Source organism: Schistocerca cancellata, chromosome 4 (genome assembly GCF_023864275.1).
Source record: "Schistocerca cancellata isolate TAMUIC-IGC-003103 chromosome 4, iqSchCanc2.1, whole genome shotgun sequence".
NCBI classification, from domain to species: Eukaryota; Metazoa; Arthropoda; class Insecta; order Orthoptera; family Acrididae; genus Schistocerca; species Schistocerca cancellata.
The window spans coordinates 111,959,696-111,975,870 of record NC_064629.1 but is presented as its reverse complement, the minus strand read 5'-3'; the positions used below and the strand labels follow the sequence as shown (position 1 = coordinate 111,975,870).

The following is a 16,175-nucleotide window of genomic DNA, read 5'->3' as shown; positions in this document are numbered from 1 at the left end:
AAGGAACAATTTTTTTCAGAAGTGGAGAATGTAAGTTGGAATGAGTATCATAAAATTTACCAAATGGTAACACAGTTAAGGGGCCTGAGCCCCTTCAAGTGAGAAAAGGGTAAGCTGAGCATTGCACATGAGATGCTGTCTAAATCCATGCCGATTTGTTGGCAAAAGCTTTTTGGCCTCCCATGAAAGTTATTACATTCAAACTCAGAATGTATTAATGAATTCTGAGTCATAGACTCAAAATATTCCACCAGCAGCTTCACTCTCAAAGTTCTGCAATCTCTTTCTGTTAAGAAAACACAACTACACGAAAATTGTCTTATATTAATGTAGGACTTCCACCATATGAAACTGTCAGATGAACTATTCATTGTGTTCGTCCAGCCAAAATATCTCATATGAATATAATAGCTCAGACAGACAACAGATAACAAACTTCTGGTTTCGGAAAAATTAAGTTAATATCTGCTAGACCAGGCTTGCTCACACCAGGCATTCCGGCTAGTGGGCGAACACTTAACAGATGGGGAGTGGGCCTGTTAGTCGCACATTGTTGTCAGTATTCAACGCATAAACAAAGCTATTGGTTCGCTGCCGTGACAGCTGGTGTGATGAATATGGATTCAGCTGAGATCAGACTAATTCTAGTGAAAATTGCATGTGGCAAGAATTCTAACAGGAATTGCAGCATTTTTCTGCACATACTGCAGAACATGCTACATGTTCAGTATGTCGACAATCTGTTATACCAAAAAAATACAACATTGAGTGACACTAAAATTCCAAACATTGTGATGCGTGTAACAGTGTTCAAGGAGCATCTGCAATTAATTGCAAAGTTAAAAGAATCCTTAAGCAATGAGGTAAGCACGGTTATCTCTATTAATTTTACATCAACTATTAATCTTATTCAAGCTATATTACAACTCGATTTACCCGAAACTTTTATTTCTAGGAATTTGAAGCTACATATGAAGGTGCAGTGAGGACGAGCTTTAGAACTGTCCATTTGATTGTTCGGGAACTTCGACCATTCTCCTCTGGACTGTTTGTGAAAGAATGCCTTGACTCTGCTGGTGAATCCATTTGTCCTCTAAGTACAGCACAATTTCATGCAATTTGCCTGTCCTGACATACAATTGCATACCATATAGGACAGCTAACAATGAGCAGCGGCAATTATTTGCATATTCTCTGTGCCTTGGTAAAAGGAACAACGTTACTGATACAGCACAATTGGCTATATTCGTCCTAGGGTGGATATAGATTCAAATATCACACAAGAGCTTCTTGATTTAATTTTCACGAGGGACATATGTACAAGATAAAATTAAGTGTTGTTCAACATAATGTTATGCAACTGAATCTGCCCTAGAGTAAGCTCACTTCCATCGCCACTGATGGTATCCCAAATATGGCTGGGCTGAATTGTGGGATGTCTAAAAACTAAGCTGAGCCCAGGACAGCAATTTCACTCAGTGCATTGTGTAATTCATCGAGAGGCACTCTGTGTGAAGACTGTGCAATTTGACAAGGTTATGAGTGTTGTTGTTAGGACTGTAAATTACATATGGTCTGCAGGAGTGAATCACAGACAGTTTTGAGAGTTAATGGATCCACTGGAATCTGATTTCTATGATATACCCTTCTTTCATCAGGTAAGATGGCTGAGTAGGCATAAAGCTCTTGAACATTTCCTCATTTCGCTTGAACAGGTAACTCTTTTTATGGATATGAAAGGAAGGTTGGTTCCTGAGCTATCTGACCCTCAATGGGTTGTTAACCTAGCATCTGTTACCCACATAACGAGTCATTTGAATAGTCTCAATGCTTCATTATAGGGGAAATGGCAATTAATTGTTTCTAAAATTCATGCAATGCAAATGAAATTGCAGAGCTGGAGAGGTATGTCTAAGGACCATAATTCACGCATTTTCCAAATGTGATTCATAGCTAACATTAATAATGACCTTGTTGCATCATCTGTTCAGTCTCTCAATAATTTGGTTGCAACATTCACATTACGATTTGAATATCTGAGGTCACTTGAGTCAATTTTGATACCTTCATGTCACCATGCTCGGTAGGCATCAGAGCTGTCTCTGCAATGGTGCAGTTACAACTGATACATCTGCAGTTTGACTGTTTCATTAAGGAGAAGTTTACAATGGTGAATGGCATCATTCAGTTCTATTCTATCCTTCCACAGGATAGATTTTCTCAACTACATGTGCAGCAGCAGCTATAATGTGCATCTTTCGTTCTACTAATTTATGTAAACAACTTTTTTCAGCCTTAAGGTTTCGCAAATCGGAACATAGATCACAAATGACAGATAGCCATCTGAGGGCCATTCTTCGATTGCACACCGCAAGTAGTATTAGTCCAGATATTCCCTCACAGCAAAACATGGGAAATTTGATCATAATCTATATAAATGTTATATAAGAATGTCTGCATTTTTGTATGTGATGTGATTATATATTGTAAGCAATAAAACAGTGTACGGAACATTTAAACTGCTGCCACTGAATCCATATCACCACAGGTTTGTATTTTATGTCCAGAATGTAATTAACGTAATGTAACCTTTTGAATGGCACACACACAGGCCCAAAAGAGGACTCAGATCTCCAATCACAGTAGCCCCGCATCCCGTAACGTGCTGTGTCCCACTTTGCGTTGACAGTGGTTGCCCTCCCGCTTTGTCTCGCTACACTGTGACGTATGCCTGATGGTGAGCTGCCTACAGTTACGTCATGACTGCCTGGCTGCAACAGGCTAGGGCAAAAGGGCACCTGACTAACCACCTCTGTGCTATATCATCACTAGGAACACCCAAGGCCAAGGCCAACCACCCCAAATGACACTTAAGTGCGAAAGTTTGTGTAAAGGATTGTACAACCATGAAAGACAGAAGAGTCCATTCTACTTGGAAATTCTCACTTGTACACTGCAACTGTAACTTTTCTTTTTGCAAACATCACTAACCTGCTTTTATGTCTAATTAGCTCTAAAGTATTGAAGTTTTAGCATGCACAGACTGTGCTTGCTAGTGATTCATCATTTAATCCTGATTATCATGATCACTGCTAACCACTGTTCAGCAGAAATTTGCAAAATATTGAATGTTAAGGCAGCAAGACATATTTCATAGACATGACACTAGATTTAAGCTGAATTTTGAAGTAAGTTATTTCCCATTTAAAGAACACCTATCCACATGCAAAAATACTTGCATGTTCACTGAAGATAAGCAATGAAATGTGACATTAACTAAAAAGAAAGAGAGAGAGAGGATGATAAGAAGAAGAAAGAGAGAGAGAGAGAGAGAGAGAGAGAGAGAGAGAGAGAGAGAGAATAAAAATGGTACAAAACAAGTCAACTGATTCTTTCACAGCCTTTTGGCACAACAACTTCATAATTACAAATTAAATGAACAAAATTATGGTTGATCCAAAGCAGTGGTTCCCAACATGGGGGTAATGACCACCTGAAGGGTCAAGTTTAATTTCCTGAGTGGTAAAAACAAAAGGGTTCAATTCTGTTTCAGTTGGTGAATTAAATTATTTTTTATTTTTAAAATATCATTACTAATATTACTCATATCCTCACATAGGCCACTCAGTCCACACACAATTCATACATTGTAGCATGCATCTATGAGACTAATACCTCACATGCACTTTTAACATCTCATAAAAATGCCTTCTCTTCATTGTAGTTAGCTCCCAGACTAGATAAGAAATCGTTTCATTATTCATTTCGCAACAGTAAATCACCAGTGTGGCTACTCAAAGTTGAAGAAAAAAATTTCCTGAGAATTCCGGGTGTGAGGAGGAAAATGCTATCAAACAGCTGCTGATTAATGGAGAGCAGGGGAGGAGGTATACCACAATAATGATTTTTCTTTCTGTCCTCTCAGCTGAGATATACTAGCCATAAGCAATATTTTAACCACAGTTTTTAAACATAGATGATCTATATGAAATAATATTCACATAAGTAACACACTTTGAAATATTACGTATTTTAAAATTTGTGATTCATTAAAGTAAAAAAAATCGAATTTTACATCCTGGAATTCCCTGTGATTTGCCAGATTTTTCCAGATAAAATTTAATTCCCTGAGAATTCCAGGTTTTCCAGAAGAATTGTCACACTGATGACTAATTGACAGCACAACACAACAGTAGTTATATAATGGCTACTACACTGCTGTAGTACCTACAGTGTATTATTATTATTATTGACTTTTTTTCCTCAGACTTAAGTCTGGTTAAAAATGGAACGTGACGCGGACCTCGGTCAAGCGTGACTTCCTTGTAACTGTATGGTATATGTTATATTGCATTTAGGAACTTTCGGGTAATTGAACAAGTATCAATAATTACAGATTTTTGTAATTGTATATATATGTTTGGATGTAGCTGTATTGCATTGATGTACTGGTGAATATTGTGAGGTATGACTCCTGTAGTTGATAGTATAATTGGGATAATGTCGACTTTATCCTGATGCCACATGTCCTTGACTTCCTCAGCCAGTTGGATGTATTTTTCAATTTTTTCCCCTGTTTTCTTCTGTATATTTGTTGTGTTGGGTATGGATATTTCAATTAGTTGTGTTAATTTCTTCTTTTTATTGGTGAGTATGATGTCAGGTTTGTTATGTGGTGTTGTTTTATCTGTTATAATCGTTCTGTTCCAGTATAATTTGTATTCATCATTCTCCAGTACATTTTGTGGTGTGTACTTGTATGTGGGAACGTGTTGTTTTATTAGTTTATGTTTTATGGCAAGTTGTTGATGTATTATTTTTGCTACATTGTCATGTCTTCTGGGGTATTCTGTATTTGCTAGTATTGTACATCCGCTTGTGATGTGATCTACTGTTTCTATTTGTTGTTTGCAAAGTCTGCATTTATCTGTTGTGGTGTTGGGATCTTTAATAATATGCTTGCTGTAATATCTGGTGTTTATTGTTTGATCCTGTATTGCGATCATGAATCCTTCCGTCTCACTGTATATATTGCCTTTCCTTAGCCATGTGTTGGATGCGTCTTGATCGATGTGTGGCTGTGTCAGATGATACGGGTGCTTGCCGTGTAGTGTTTTCTTTTTCCAATTTACTTTCTTTGTATCTGTTGATATTATGTGATCTAAAGGGTTGTAGAAGTGGTTATGAAATTGCAATGGTGTAGCTGATGTATTTATATGAGTGATTGCTTTGTGTATTTTGCTAGTTTCTGCTCGTTCTAGAAAGAATTTTCTTAAATTGTCTACCTGTCCATAATGTAGGTTTTTTATATCTATAAATCCCCTTCCACCTTCCTTTCTGCTTAATGTGAATCTTTCTGTTGCTGAATGTATGTGATGTATTCTATATTTGTGGCATTGTGATCGTGTGATGATGATGTTTGGTTTGTGGGGCGCTCAACTGCGTGGTTATCAGCGCCCGTACAATTACCCAGTCTTTGCTCAGTCCAATTTTGCCACTTTCCTGGATGATGATGAAATGATGAGGACAACACAAACACCCAGTCATCTCGAGGCAGGTGAAAATCCCTGACCCCGCCGGGAATCGAACCCGGGACCCCGTGCTCGGGAAGCGAGAACGCTACCGCGAGACCACGAGTGGCGGACACATTGTGATCGTGTAAGTGTATTGAGTGCTTCTAGGTCTGTGTCACTCCATTTCACTACTCCAAATGAGTAGGTCAATACTGGTATAGCATAAGTATTTATAGCTTTTGTCTTGTTTCTTGCTGTCAATTCTGTTTTCAGTATTTTTGTTAGTCTTTGTCTATATTTTTCTTTTAGTTCTTCTTTAATATTTGTATTATCTATTCCTATTTTTTGTCTGTATCCTAGGTATTTATAGGCATCTGTTTTTTCCATCGCTTCTATGCAGTCGCTGTGGTTATCCAATATGTAATCTTCTTGTTTAGTGTGTTTGCCCTTGACTATGCTATTTTTCTTACATTTGTCTGTTCCAAAAGCCATATTTATATCATTGCTGAATACTTCTGTTATCTTTACTAATTGGTTGAGTTGTTGATTTGTTGCTGCCAGTAGTTTTATTATTATTATTATTATTATTATTATTATTATTATTATTTCTTTTCTCAGACGTTATGTCTGGTCAAAAATCAAAAGTGACGCAGACCTTGATCAAGCGTGACTTCCTTTTAACTGTACGGTATACGTTATATTGCATTTAGGAACTTTCGGGTAATTGAACATGTATCAATAATTACAGATTTCTGTAGTTGTACATATAAGTTTGGATGTAGCTGTATTGCATTGATGTACTGGTGGATATTGTGTGGTATGACTCCTGTAGTTTATTATTATTATTATTATTATTATTATTAGTGGCAGTGGTAAGCCACAGAGCATTAGCAGCCTGACATCTTCCAACTTTTGCAACTTCAAAAGCAAGGAGTCCATCAACCTAGGCCTAAGCATTGTGCCAAATTTTAATTCTGTTGATTTTACATGAGGACAGGGTGTGGGTGAAGCAAGTGACTCTAGGGAGAGGAGTGGTGCAGAGTAAGCATTTTTGTAACAAATGCCTATCCTCAATGTGGATAATTAGGTTTCTTTTCTGACACACAAACCTCCAGATGTCACTCAGTCAGATCAGTAACGAACATTGTATATTGATACAGTGTCACCCAAAACACCAATATATTTGTGCGATGTACTGTCGTCCAAGAGAATGTGCATAAATGGTAACTAATAAGTGATGCCTGACCTATGGAGCACAGGAAAAGCGTAACTGAGAGCGTCTGTCGTATAGAGCTCCTGTGGGGAATTCAGTGGAGCATTAGTTTGTCATAGAAAGAGTCCTGGTTCCGAGCCCTAGTCATGCCAGTTTTCCTATTGCAGTATGTGAAACTGTTACATGGGAAAAGATTTTCCTGACATGTAAAAGGACTGTTCAGAATTCTTGGCATTGTTTTATTGGGAGTCAGCATTCACTTTGTTTGTCTGAAAGTGGCAAACCTGTAGAGAACATTTGTAGGTTCACAGAATAAACAATCAGTGCAGAAGAATAAGGAAACAACTGCATCACACGTGTGGAAGTAGTAGTAGTAGTAGTAGTAGTAGTAGTAGTAGTAACCATAATAATAATATCCATAATAAAAATAAAAAGAAGAAGAAGAACTGACTCCTAGATGGCACCACTGCCGTACATCAGATGTGCATGTTGTGGCTGGAGTCTCCTGTTTGTGCAGATACAAACACGTGGGTCCGAAATTGCTGCCCAGTCCGCATGCTACTGCTACTGATGACAGTGTCATTTTGTGATATGAATCCACACCATGTTACTGTCATTGTCATGTAGCAATGGTTGTGTACCTAAAACAATGGAAGTAATTGAAGATTAAAGTATGCAGCATTCCTACTGGACAAAACTGATCAGTGGAAGGTACTGGATGTCACCAAAGAGGTAACATTACATATCGAAGAGTGCGCACCAGATGGAGCGGAATCGTGTTTGTGAACAAACGCATGAACAAGTGTCAATGTCTTCGATATCGTCACCAGAAGACTCCTCAAGTGGCAGAAGTAATGAAATGCCAAGAAACGAGAAAACTGAAATGCTCAAATATTGTCTTAGCATCAAAAAGCAGCTGAAGTCAACCAAAACATTTTTACATTGCACGATGTCTGCAAATTCGGCACTAGATGTCCTACACGATGATGTCAATGGAAACGGTGGTGAGAACGTGCTGAGTTAATGTCTATGAAAGAGAAGTACTAACGTATTACAATGCATGTGATGGAGACCTTCAAACAGCGTAGCCAGGAGAGTCGATGTGTTCACAATGCAGACACTAAATTTTGGGCAAAACAAAAGCAATACAGTTAAATTTCTTTAGTTTTGGCACAATTGACAGCTGGGTCTTGCACTAGAAGGATAAAAACAATATTGTAAGCCATAAAGTCAAACCTTTTGCTATAGTGAAAACCTATCGGAACAGAAACTACAGTCAAGAAATGGACGAGGACTGGCTACAAGCAGCTTGTGCACTCATGATAGTCTCCACAGATGCAAATATCTACAATGCCAATAAAAATGGATTCAACAAGGAGATGACTGTGGGCCGCGTTCTTGCAGCTACAGGTTCTACAGATATTGTAGGGGTTCCAGAATGAGATTTTCACTCTGCAGCGGAGTGTGCACTGATATGAAACTTCATGGCAGATTAAAACTGTGTGACCGACCGAGACTCGAACTCGGGACCTTTGCCTTTCGCGGACAAGTGCTCTACCATCTGAGCTACCGAAGCGCGCTCACGCCCGGTCCTCACAGCTTTACTTCTGCCAGTATCTCGTCTCCTACCTTCCAACCTTTACAGAAGCTCTCCTGCGAACAATGCAGAACTAGCACTCCTGACAGAAAGGATACTGCGGAGACATGGCTTAGCCACAGTCTGGGGGATGTTTCCAGAATGAGCTAAGCCTTGCCTCGGCAGTATCCTATCTTTCAGGAGTGCTAGTTCTGCATGGTTCGCAGGAGAGCTTCTGTAAAGTTTGGAAGGTAGGAGACGAGATACTGGCAGAAGTAAAGCTGTGAGGATCGGGCATGAGTCGTTCTTCGGTAGCTCAGATGGTAGAGCACTTGCCAGCAAAAGGCAAAGGTCCCGAGTTCGAGTCTCGGTCGGGCGCACAGTTTTAATCTGCCAGGAAGCTTCATTGTAGGGGTTGTACAGTTCATTCAGGCGACAGCCAATATGTACCCAATTATTCCATTGCTTTCACAGACACGCAGACTTGCTCGAAACCTGTTTGTAGTCCTTCGAGACCCTCATTCTTCGAATGCTCATATATGTCAGTCCATGTTTGCAACACCAAATTTAATGACCCACTCTCACTCCTCTGGAAAAATGAGCAAAGAACTGTTCAGGATATCTCTACAAGAAGAGGTAGTCGAACAAGTCAGAGAAGAGAAACTTCTGTTAATACTTAACTCTTATGGGCCCCACACACAAGCCAGTGTTTGTGACCTGTACAAAATAACCTACCAGAAACCAAAATCACAAACGACATAATTCCAGCAAACACAACCTCCATTTAACTGCTTGGTCTTCATTTCTTCAGAATGTACAAGCACATGATTTGCAAAATCTTTGCTGACACTCGAGATTTTTCTGAAGAGATTAATCTGTAACAACAGAATGATCCTCTTAAGCTGCAGTTCCTCACATACGATCAATTGTGAGCTCCAGGTTTCTATAATTCTCAATGTCACAGCTGAATAATGGCTACACTCATTGATGAGTTCAGACCTTCTGAAACATCAACACCGTTCTTTTGCAGACACTAGCATCCATTCAGCAATCTACAGGTTGGACGCGCAAATATGGGATTAATCTGATGTGCTTGGTGCAAAAGTAATTACCTTCACATACATCTTTGTACACAATCACTATTGAGAAACTCCAATTCCTGAATAAATGACACAGTACAATTCATGAAAATTATGTAATAATGCTACTGATTCTGATTCTGCTGCTGCTACTGCTACTACTAACAATAACAATAACAATAATAATAATAATAATAATAATAATACTTCAACATGTGTGATTCAATCGTTTATCTATTCATCTTTCAAATTGTTTATGTTTACTCTTTGAAGCTACAAATGTACTCTACATGTTTGTTACTTTCAAATAAACAAAGCAAAAGCAGATTGCCAATAGAACATTGCTATGAACTTCGAACAGTCCTTTTGCATTTCAGGAACATGTTGCCCCATGTCAGAGTTTCACACTTACAACAGCACAAAAAATGGCATGACCAGGGCTTGAATACAAGACCCTTGGTATGAAAAACTAGCCCTCTACAGACTTCCCTTCAGAAGCTCTACATGACAGATGCTTACTGTTGTGGTTGGCAAGAGAGCCAACCCACTATGACAGGAAGCCGAAAGGCACGCATTTTAGCTCACGCAGGCAGGTCTGGAACAGGTCAAGGAAATTAGACTAGCAAAAAAGGACGTAGCTGTGGAATACTTAACTTTAATCCATAAATGGTGAACATCGCTCTTGACGGTACATGTTTTACAGCATCAATAGTAACTGGTAATGGAGCCTTGCTAGGTCGTAGCAAATGACGTAGCTGAAGGCTATGCTAACTATCGTCTCGGCAAATGAGAGCGTATTTTGTCTGTGAACCATCGCTAGCAAAGTCGGCTGTACAACTGGGGACGAGTGCTAGGAAGTCTCTCTAGACCTGCCGTGTGGCGGTGCTCGGTCTGCAATCACTGATAGTGGCGACACGCGCGTCCGATGTATACTAATGGACCGCGGCCGATTTAAAGGCTACCACCTAGCAAGTGTGGTGTCTGGCGGTGACACCACACTTACAATTATGCTTTTGCTGTGCTCTGTATGACAGTTGTTACTAGTTACCTACCGTTTATGCATGTTCTCCTGGATAACAGCACATAGCACAAACTATATTGGAGTTTTGATTGATACATTGTCGATATATAATGTTTGGCATGTCTTCCTGATATCTGGAGGTCTGAGAGCTAGAAGTTGGTGGCAGTACCAACGAAACATTGAAAAATGCCTGATCATTCTATTAAAAGACTGTTAGAAGCATACAGTTCCACTTGCCTCAATGACTCATTAGTTTGTGATTTAATAAAACTAAATATCATTTAACTTACATAATTTGAAAAATTCTTTATTATTCTGAAGTTTAGTTAGGAGGATGGGAGGAAGGAGTAAAAGCTAAGATCTGATTGTACTCAGGGGTAACACTCTCAGTTATTTTGTTAATTGGTTTTTGTTTTACAAGGCCATCACTGAGCCAAAAACCTGCTAATCATAAATCAATACTGAAGGACATCCACAATTTGTGCTTTTGTTTCTAAATTATGGCTCATGGCAATGAAAACATCCCTCCTGTGACAGTGAAGTATGGATTATTCAGATTAAACTTGCGGAGAAAGTCTGTTATCAACAATTGACAAAGGAAACACTAAGTGCCTATAACATACAACATAATGAATAATTTTAAATTTAATTCATTGGCGTGACACAGAAAACAGTATGGGCCAAGGAATAAACAACCAGGTTATTATGAGAATGAAAATGTACAAGGAATAGATAAATAACACACACACACACACACATATATATACCTAAAAATAAAGATGATGTGACTTACCAAATGAAAGTGCTGGCAGGTCGACAGACACACAAACGAACACAAACATACACACAAAATTCAAGCTTTCGCAACAAACTGTTGCCTCATCAGGAAAGAGGGAAGGAGAGGGAAAGACGAAAGGATGTGGGTTTTAAGGGAGAGGGTAAGGAGTCATTCCAGTCCCGGGAGCGGAAAGACCGCTCCCGGGACTGGAATGACTCCTTACCCTCTCCCTTAAAACCCACATCCTTTCGTCTTTCCCTCTCCTTCCCTCTTTCCTGATGAGGCAACAGTTTGTTGCGAAAGCTTGAATTTTGTGTGTATGTTTGTGTTCGTTTGTGTGTCTGTCGACCTGCCAGCACTTTCATTTGGTAAGTCACATCATCTTTGTTTTTAGGTATATTTTTCCTTCGTGGAATGTTTCCTTCTATTATATATATATATATATATATATATATATATATATATATATATATATATATATGTGAGGTATAAAAGTAAGTACACAAGGGACAGATATATAACACGTCAAAATACATATGAGGTGTGATAAAAAAGCAATGGGAAGTTTTGTATTTCATGGGGCTTACCAATCCGATTAAAAAAAAAATTATTATCTTGTTGGTATGCATGTTCCTGACATATGTTTGCATTTTCAGCTGTTCTGAATATTTAGTTTATTGTTGACAGTCAAAAAGATTACACATGTTTTTGAATGCTTGGCGAATTTTTACTTCTGAAAAAGATGGAGCAAACAATTTTCATTAAATTTTGCTTGAAAAATGGAATAAAGTGCACCACCACATTTGAAATGTTGACTACGGTTTTTGGCAAATCTACTATGAGTAAGACTAGAGTGTATGAGTGGTATAAATATTTCAAACAGAGTCGAGAAGACACTGAAGAGATGACCACCCTGGATGTCCTAGCATATCAATTACTCATTATGGCATGGAAGAAGTAGAGAAAATGGTTCTGGAAAATTGCTGAATTACCATCACAGAGGTTGCTGGTAATGTCACAATATTCTTTGGCTCATGCCGAGCAATTTTTTCAGATATTTTGGGCACAGAACATGTAGCAGCAAATGTCGCGTACACATTGCTCAGGGATTGCTGAATGAAGTTGACAGTGACCCAGAACTTCTAAAGAAGTTTATAACAGGTGACGAAACACAAGTGTCTGGGTGTTACATTGAAATCAAGGCCCAACAGTACCAACAGATACTGCCTTAAGAGCCAAGACTGAAAAAAATTCGACATGTTCAGTTACATGTGAAGGTTCTTCTCACTGTTTTCTGTGATTACTATGGGATAGTGCATCACAAGTTCCTGCCTTACAGTTGTATGATCAATATAAGGAAAACCACCTCGAAGTTATGTCTCATTTGCATGAAGGAATCCTAAGAAAATGACCAGAATTGTGGCAAAACGACTCGTGAAAACTGCATCATGATAATGTTCCCACTCACAATCAATGCTTGTTAATGATATTTTGGCAAAACACAAAACCGTTATGTTGCCTCAGCCACCATATATGCGAGATATGGCCCTCTGTAGCTTCTTTCCGTCCCTGAGGCTGAAGAGAACCACGAAAGGACTTCATTTTTCCACCATCGATGAGTTAAACATGGAACTACAGAAGGAACTGAATACCATAATGAAAAGTGAGTTCCAGAAATGCTTCCAAGAGTGGAAAAAGCACAGGCAAAAGTATATTATATCTGAGGGGGATTACTTTGAAGAGGACATAGCTGATGATGATGAATAAATAAAGATTCTCTAAGGAACAAATACCCATTACTTTTTGATCACATTTCATATGATATTAACTAACTGGTAGCTATCATTGGGTAGTGAGTGGACAGTCCCCATTTTTAGATGGCTACACAGCAGAGCCAACAACAATAGTTGCTGATACCTCTCTTCCAACACTACTTATGTTAAGGCTACTGAGATGCCAAATGGGAGCTTAAGTACTAGTACATGATAAAAATTTGTACCAATTTTGATGTAATACTTCAACACATCTTTCAATACTTTGATCAAGTGATTGTAATATCTGGTAATCATATATTCCAAAATTCAACATAAAAATTTTGGCACTAACCTTCCATTCCTTCGGATCTAATGTTCTAAGTAAAGTCACATCATCAGGATCAAATAATTTTGCATTTGGACTATCATCTTCATCATCTCTTCCTTCAGCAGCTGCACCAGTAAGGGCACTTTTGGCATCTATCAGTTTCCCTTGAATATGAGCCAGAAACCATGGGCCAACACACTGAACACTCCGTCTTGATAAAGCTGAATAAAAAAATAATAAAATAATAATAATAATAATAATAATAATAATATTTTAATTTATTACTCTACATTTACACTTATCACTCCGTTAACAATGTATCATTATTAACGAGAATTATGTCCCTGCAAACCAGAACAGTACATAAAATAAATGTTAGATAGGGTGAGTCACTAACTATTGTCACCAAGAATAACTCCAAAAGTACGATAGGAGCTGAAAAGTGCGACAAAAGTCGCGTGGGACAACAGGGGCCTTAATATGACGTTGGTTTTTTGTTGCTAGGTGGGGTCGCTTCAGATATATGAAGGTCAACTTTGTGTTTTTTTTTTTTTTTTTTTTTAAAGGGATGCTATAGTTTGGTATTTATTTCCTGATAGCAGCTATCGAGGCGAATCCAATGATGTGTAACAGTAAGGTTTCTGAACGTCAACAAAGGTCACAAAGGTGGCACAAATCTCCATTTACAGAAGGTGTTAGAAGTGATGACCATTGGAATCAATGCAGTGCTGCAATATTCTTATCATGGATTGAGTGGTATTCCTTATCACATCGGCATTTACCAGAGCACATGCTCTGACAAATCTCTCACACATAGCTTCAGGTGTAGTTGGAACATCTTTATAAACAATGTCTCTTATGAATCCCCACAAGAAAAAAATCCGAAGGCGTCGAGTCTGGCGAATGAGCCGGCCACTACACATCTCCTTCACGTCCAATCCAACGATCTGGGAATTGTCTCTGCAAATAATTTCTAGTGATCAGTGAAAAATGTGACGGACACCCATCGTGTTGATACCACATTCTGTTCCTTGTTCCAAAAGATATTTCTTCCAACAACAGACCTAATGTTTCTTGCAGGAATGTGGTGTACTTCCTACCATTAAAATTTCCTTCGATGAAAGAAGGGCCTACAATTCTGTCCTCTAGAATCCCACACCATACATACAATGATCACGGTTTATGGTGCACTACTTGCCGCAGCCAACATGGTTTTTCCGTTGCCCAATAATGCATGTTATGCAAATTAACATTTCCATGGTTCATGAGCATAGCCTCTTCAGTAAATAAAGTCAGATTAATAAATGTGTCATCCCTCTGAATCTGAAGTTGAGCCCATCGGCAGAATTCAATGGGACGAATAGAATCCATACAAGTTAATTAATGGTGGAGACTGATATGGTAAGGATGATATTTATGACAATGCAGAACACGAACAACAAATTCTCTTGCAATTTGATGCGAACTAACACAAGGATCTCAAATCACAGTGGCAAGAGTACCGATTTCCATTTCCTCATTAGTAACTTTCCTTTGCCAGATATGTTTCCGATGCATTAAAGATCCAGTTGTTCTCAATTTATCAGACACATATTTAAATGTAAGACGTGTAGGGTGAGTACATTGAGGATATCTTTCAGCATGTATGTCTCTAGCTCTCACTGAATTTTGTTGGCATTCTCCGTAAATGAGAAGCATATCGACTTGTTCTACGAAGGAGTACATCATTCATATTCACTTGATCCAACAATACTGGTTTTACCATTCCTATTAGTGCTATATTGCGAAACTGTCAAATAGTGTTTACACGTCAATGGCACATTAGATGGATATGCCATACTCGGCGAATATTTACTATTTGCACGATAAAAGAGAGAGAACTGTCAGAGCATGTGCTCTGATGAGTGTCGAAGTGGTAAGGAATACCACTCAATCCTTAAGAAGATTGCAGTACTGCACTGATACCAATGGTCATCACTTTGAACACCTTCTGTAAATGAATGTTCATGCCCCCTTTGTGGCCTTCGTTGACCTTCAAAGACCTTACTGTTACACATCATTGGATTTGTCTCGATAGCCGCTATCAGAAAATAAGTACCAAACTATAGCATCCCATTAAAAAAAACTTCATATTTCTGACTTGACGCCACCTATCAACAAAGACCAACATCATAGTATGGCCCCCGTTATCCCATGCCACATTTGTCCCACAAGCTTTTCAGCTACTATAATACTTTCAGAGTTATTCTACATGGCAATAGTTAGTGACTCACCCTGTATAAAGAAAGAGGAAATAAAAAGAAGTTGAGTGTCAGACAGTTTGAAACTGCTGTAGAATTGGGAAATAAATGGAAGTGTTGTACAAGGTTATGAAAATTACTGAGGAAAAGTACGGATGGGCCAAAGGCAACTGAAAGTGGAGACTGCAAAAGTATTACAATATGATACACAGCTTCAGTGTCTGTTCATGATTTAAGCTACTGCAATCCTCTGATAAAAACTGATTTGTGTTTCTTTTGGCCTGTAAATTATTCTGAAACATGCATTCACACTCTACACACAGGACCTATAGACCTTGTCAAGGTGGGATGGTTTGTGTGCCTCTGCAATGCACATAACTGTACTGCAAGTGCTATCATAATGAGGTATCTGTGGAGAGGCCTGACAAACATGGTTCCTGAAGAGGGGCATCAGCCTTTTCAGTAGTTACAAGGGCAACATCATGATGGTGAGTTGGGGTGAGGCTGCTCAACATCATGGTCATCAGTGCCCTGACAAAAAGTCAGCATGCCAATTTCATGGGTGGGAATGAAGGCTGCCTCCACATGCTGAGCAGTTTATAACGTATTAACGGCTGCCTCCCTTCCCCACCAATTCAGGGATGAGTCTGACAGTTTACCACTCTTGCAACAC

General features: G+C 38.8%; 1 protein-coding gene across 1 annotated transcript in view; it reads right to left on the bottom strand.

The window, feature by feature from the left end:
- The window catches only part of LOC126184673 (dnaJ homolog subfamily C member 2), a 187,341-nt gene that overhangs the window by 145,796 nt on the left and 25,370 nt on the right, over positions 1 to 16,175 (bottom strand). Inside the window, exon 2 of the mRNA XM_049927157.1 lies at positions 13,287 to 13,483. Within this exon, the coding sequence (XP_049783114.1) occupies positions 13,287 to 13,483 (197 nt within the window). The remainder of the gene's footprint in view (positions 1 to 13,286; positions 13,484 to 16,175) is intronic.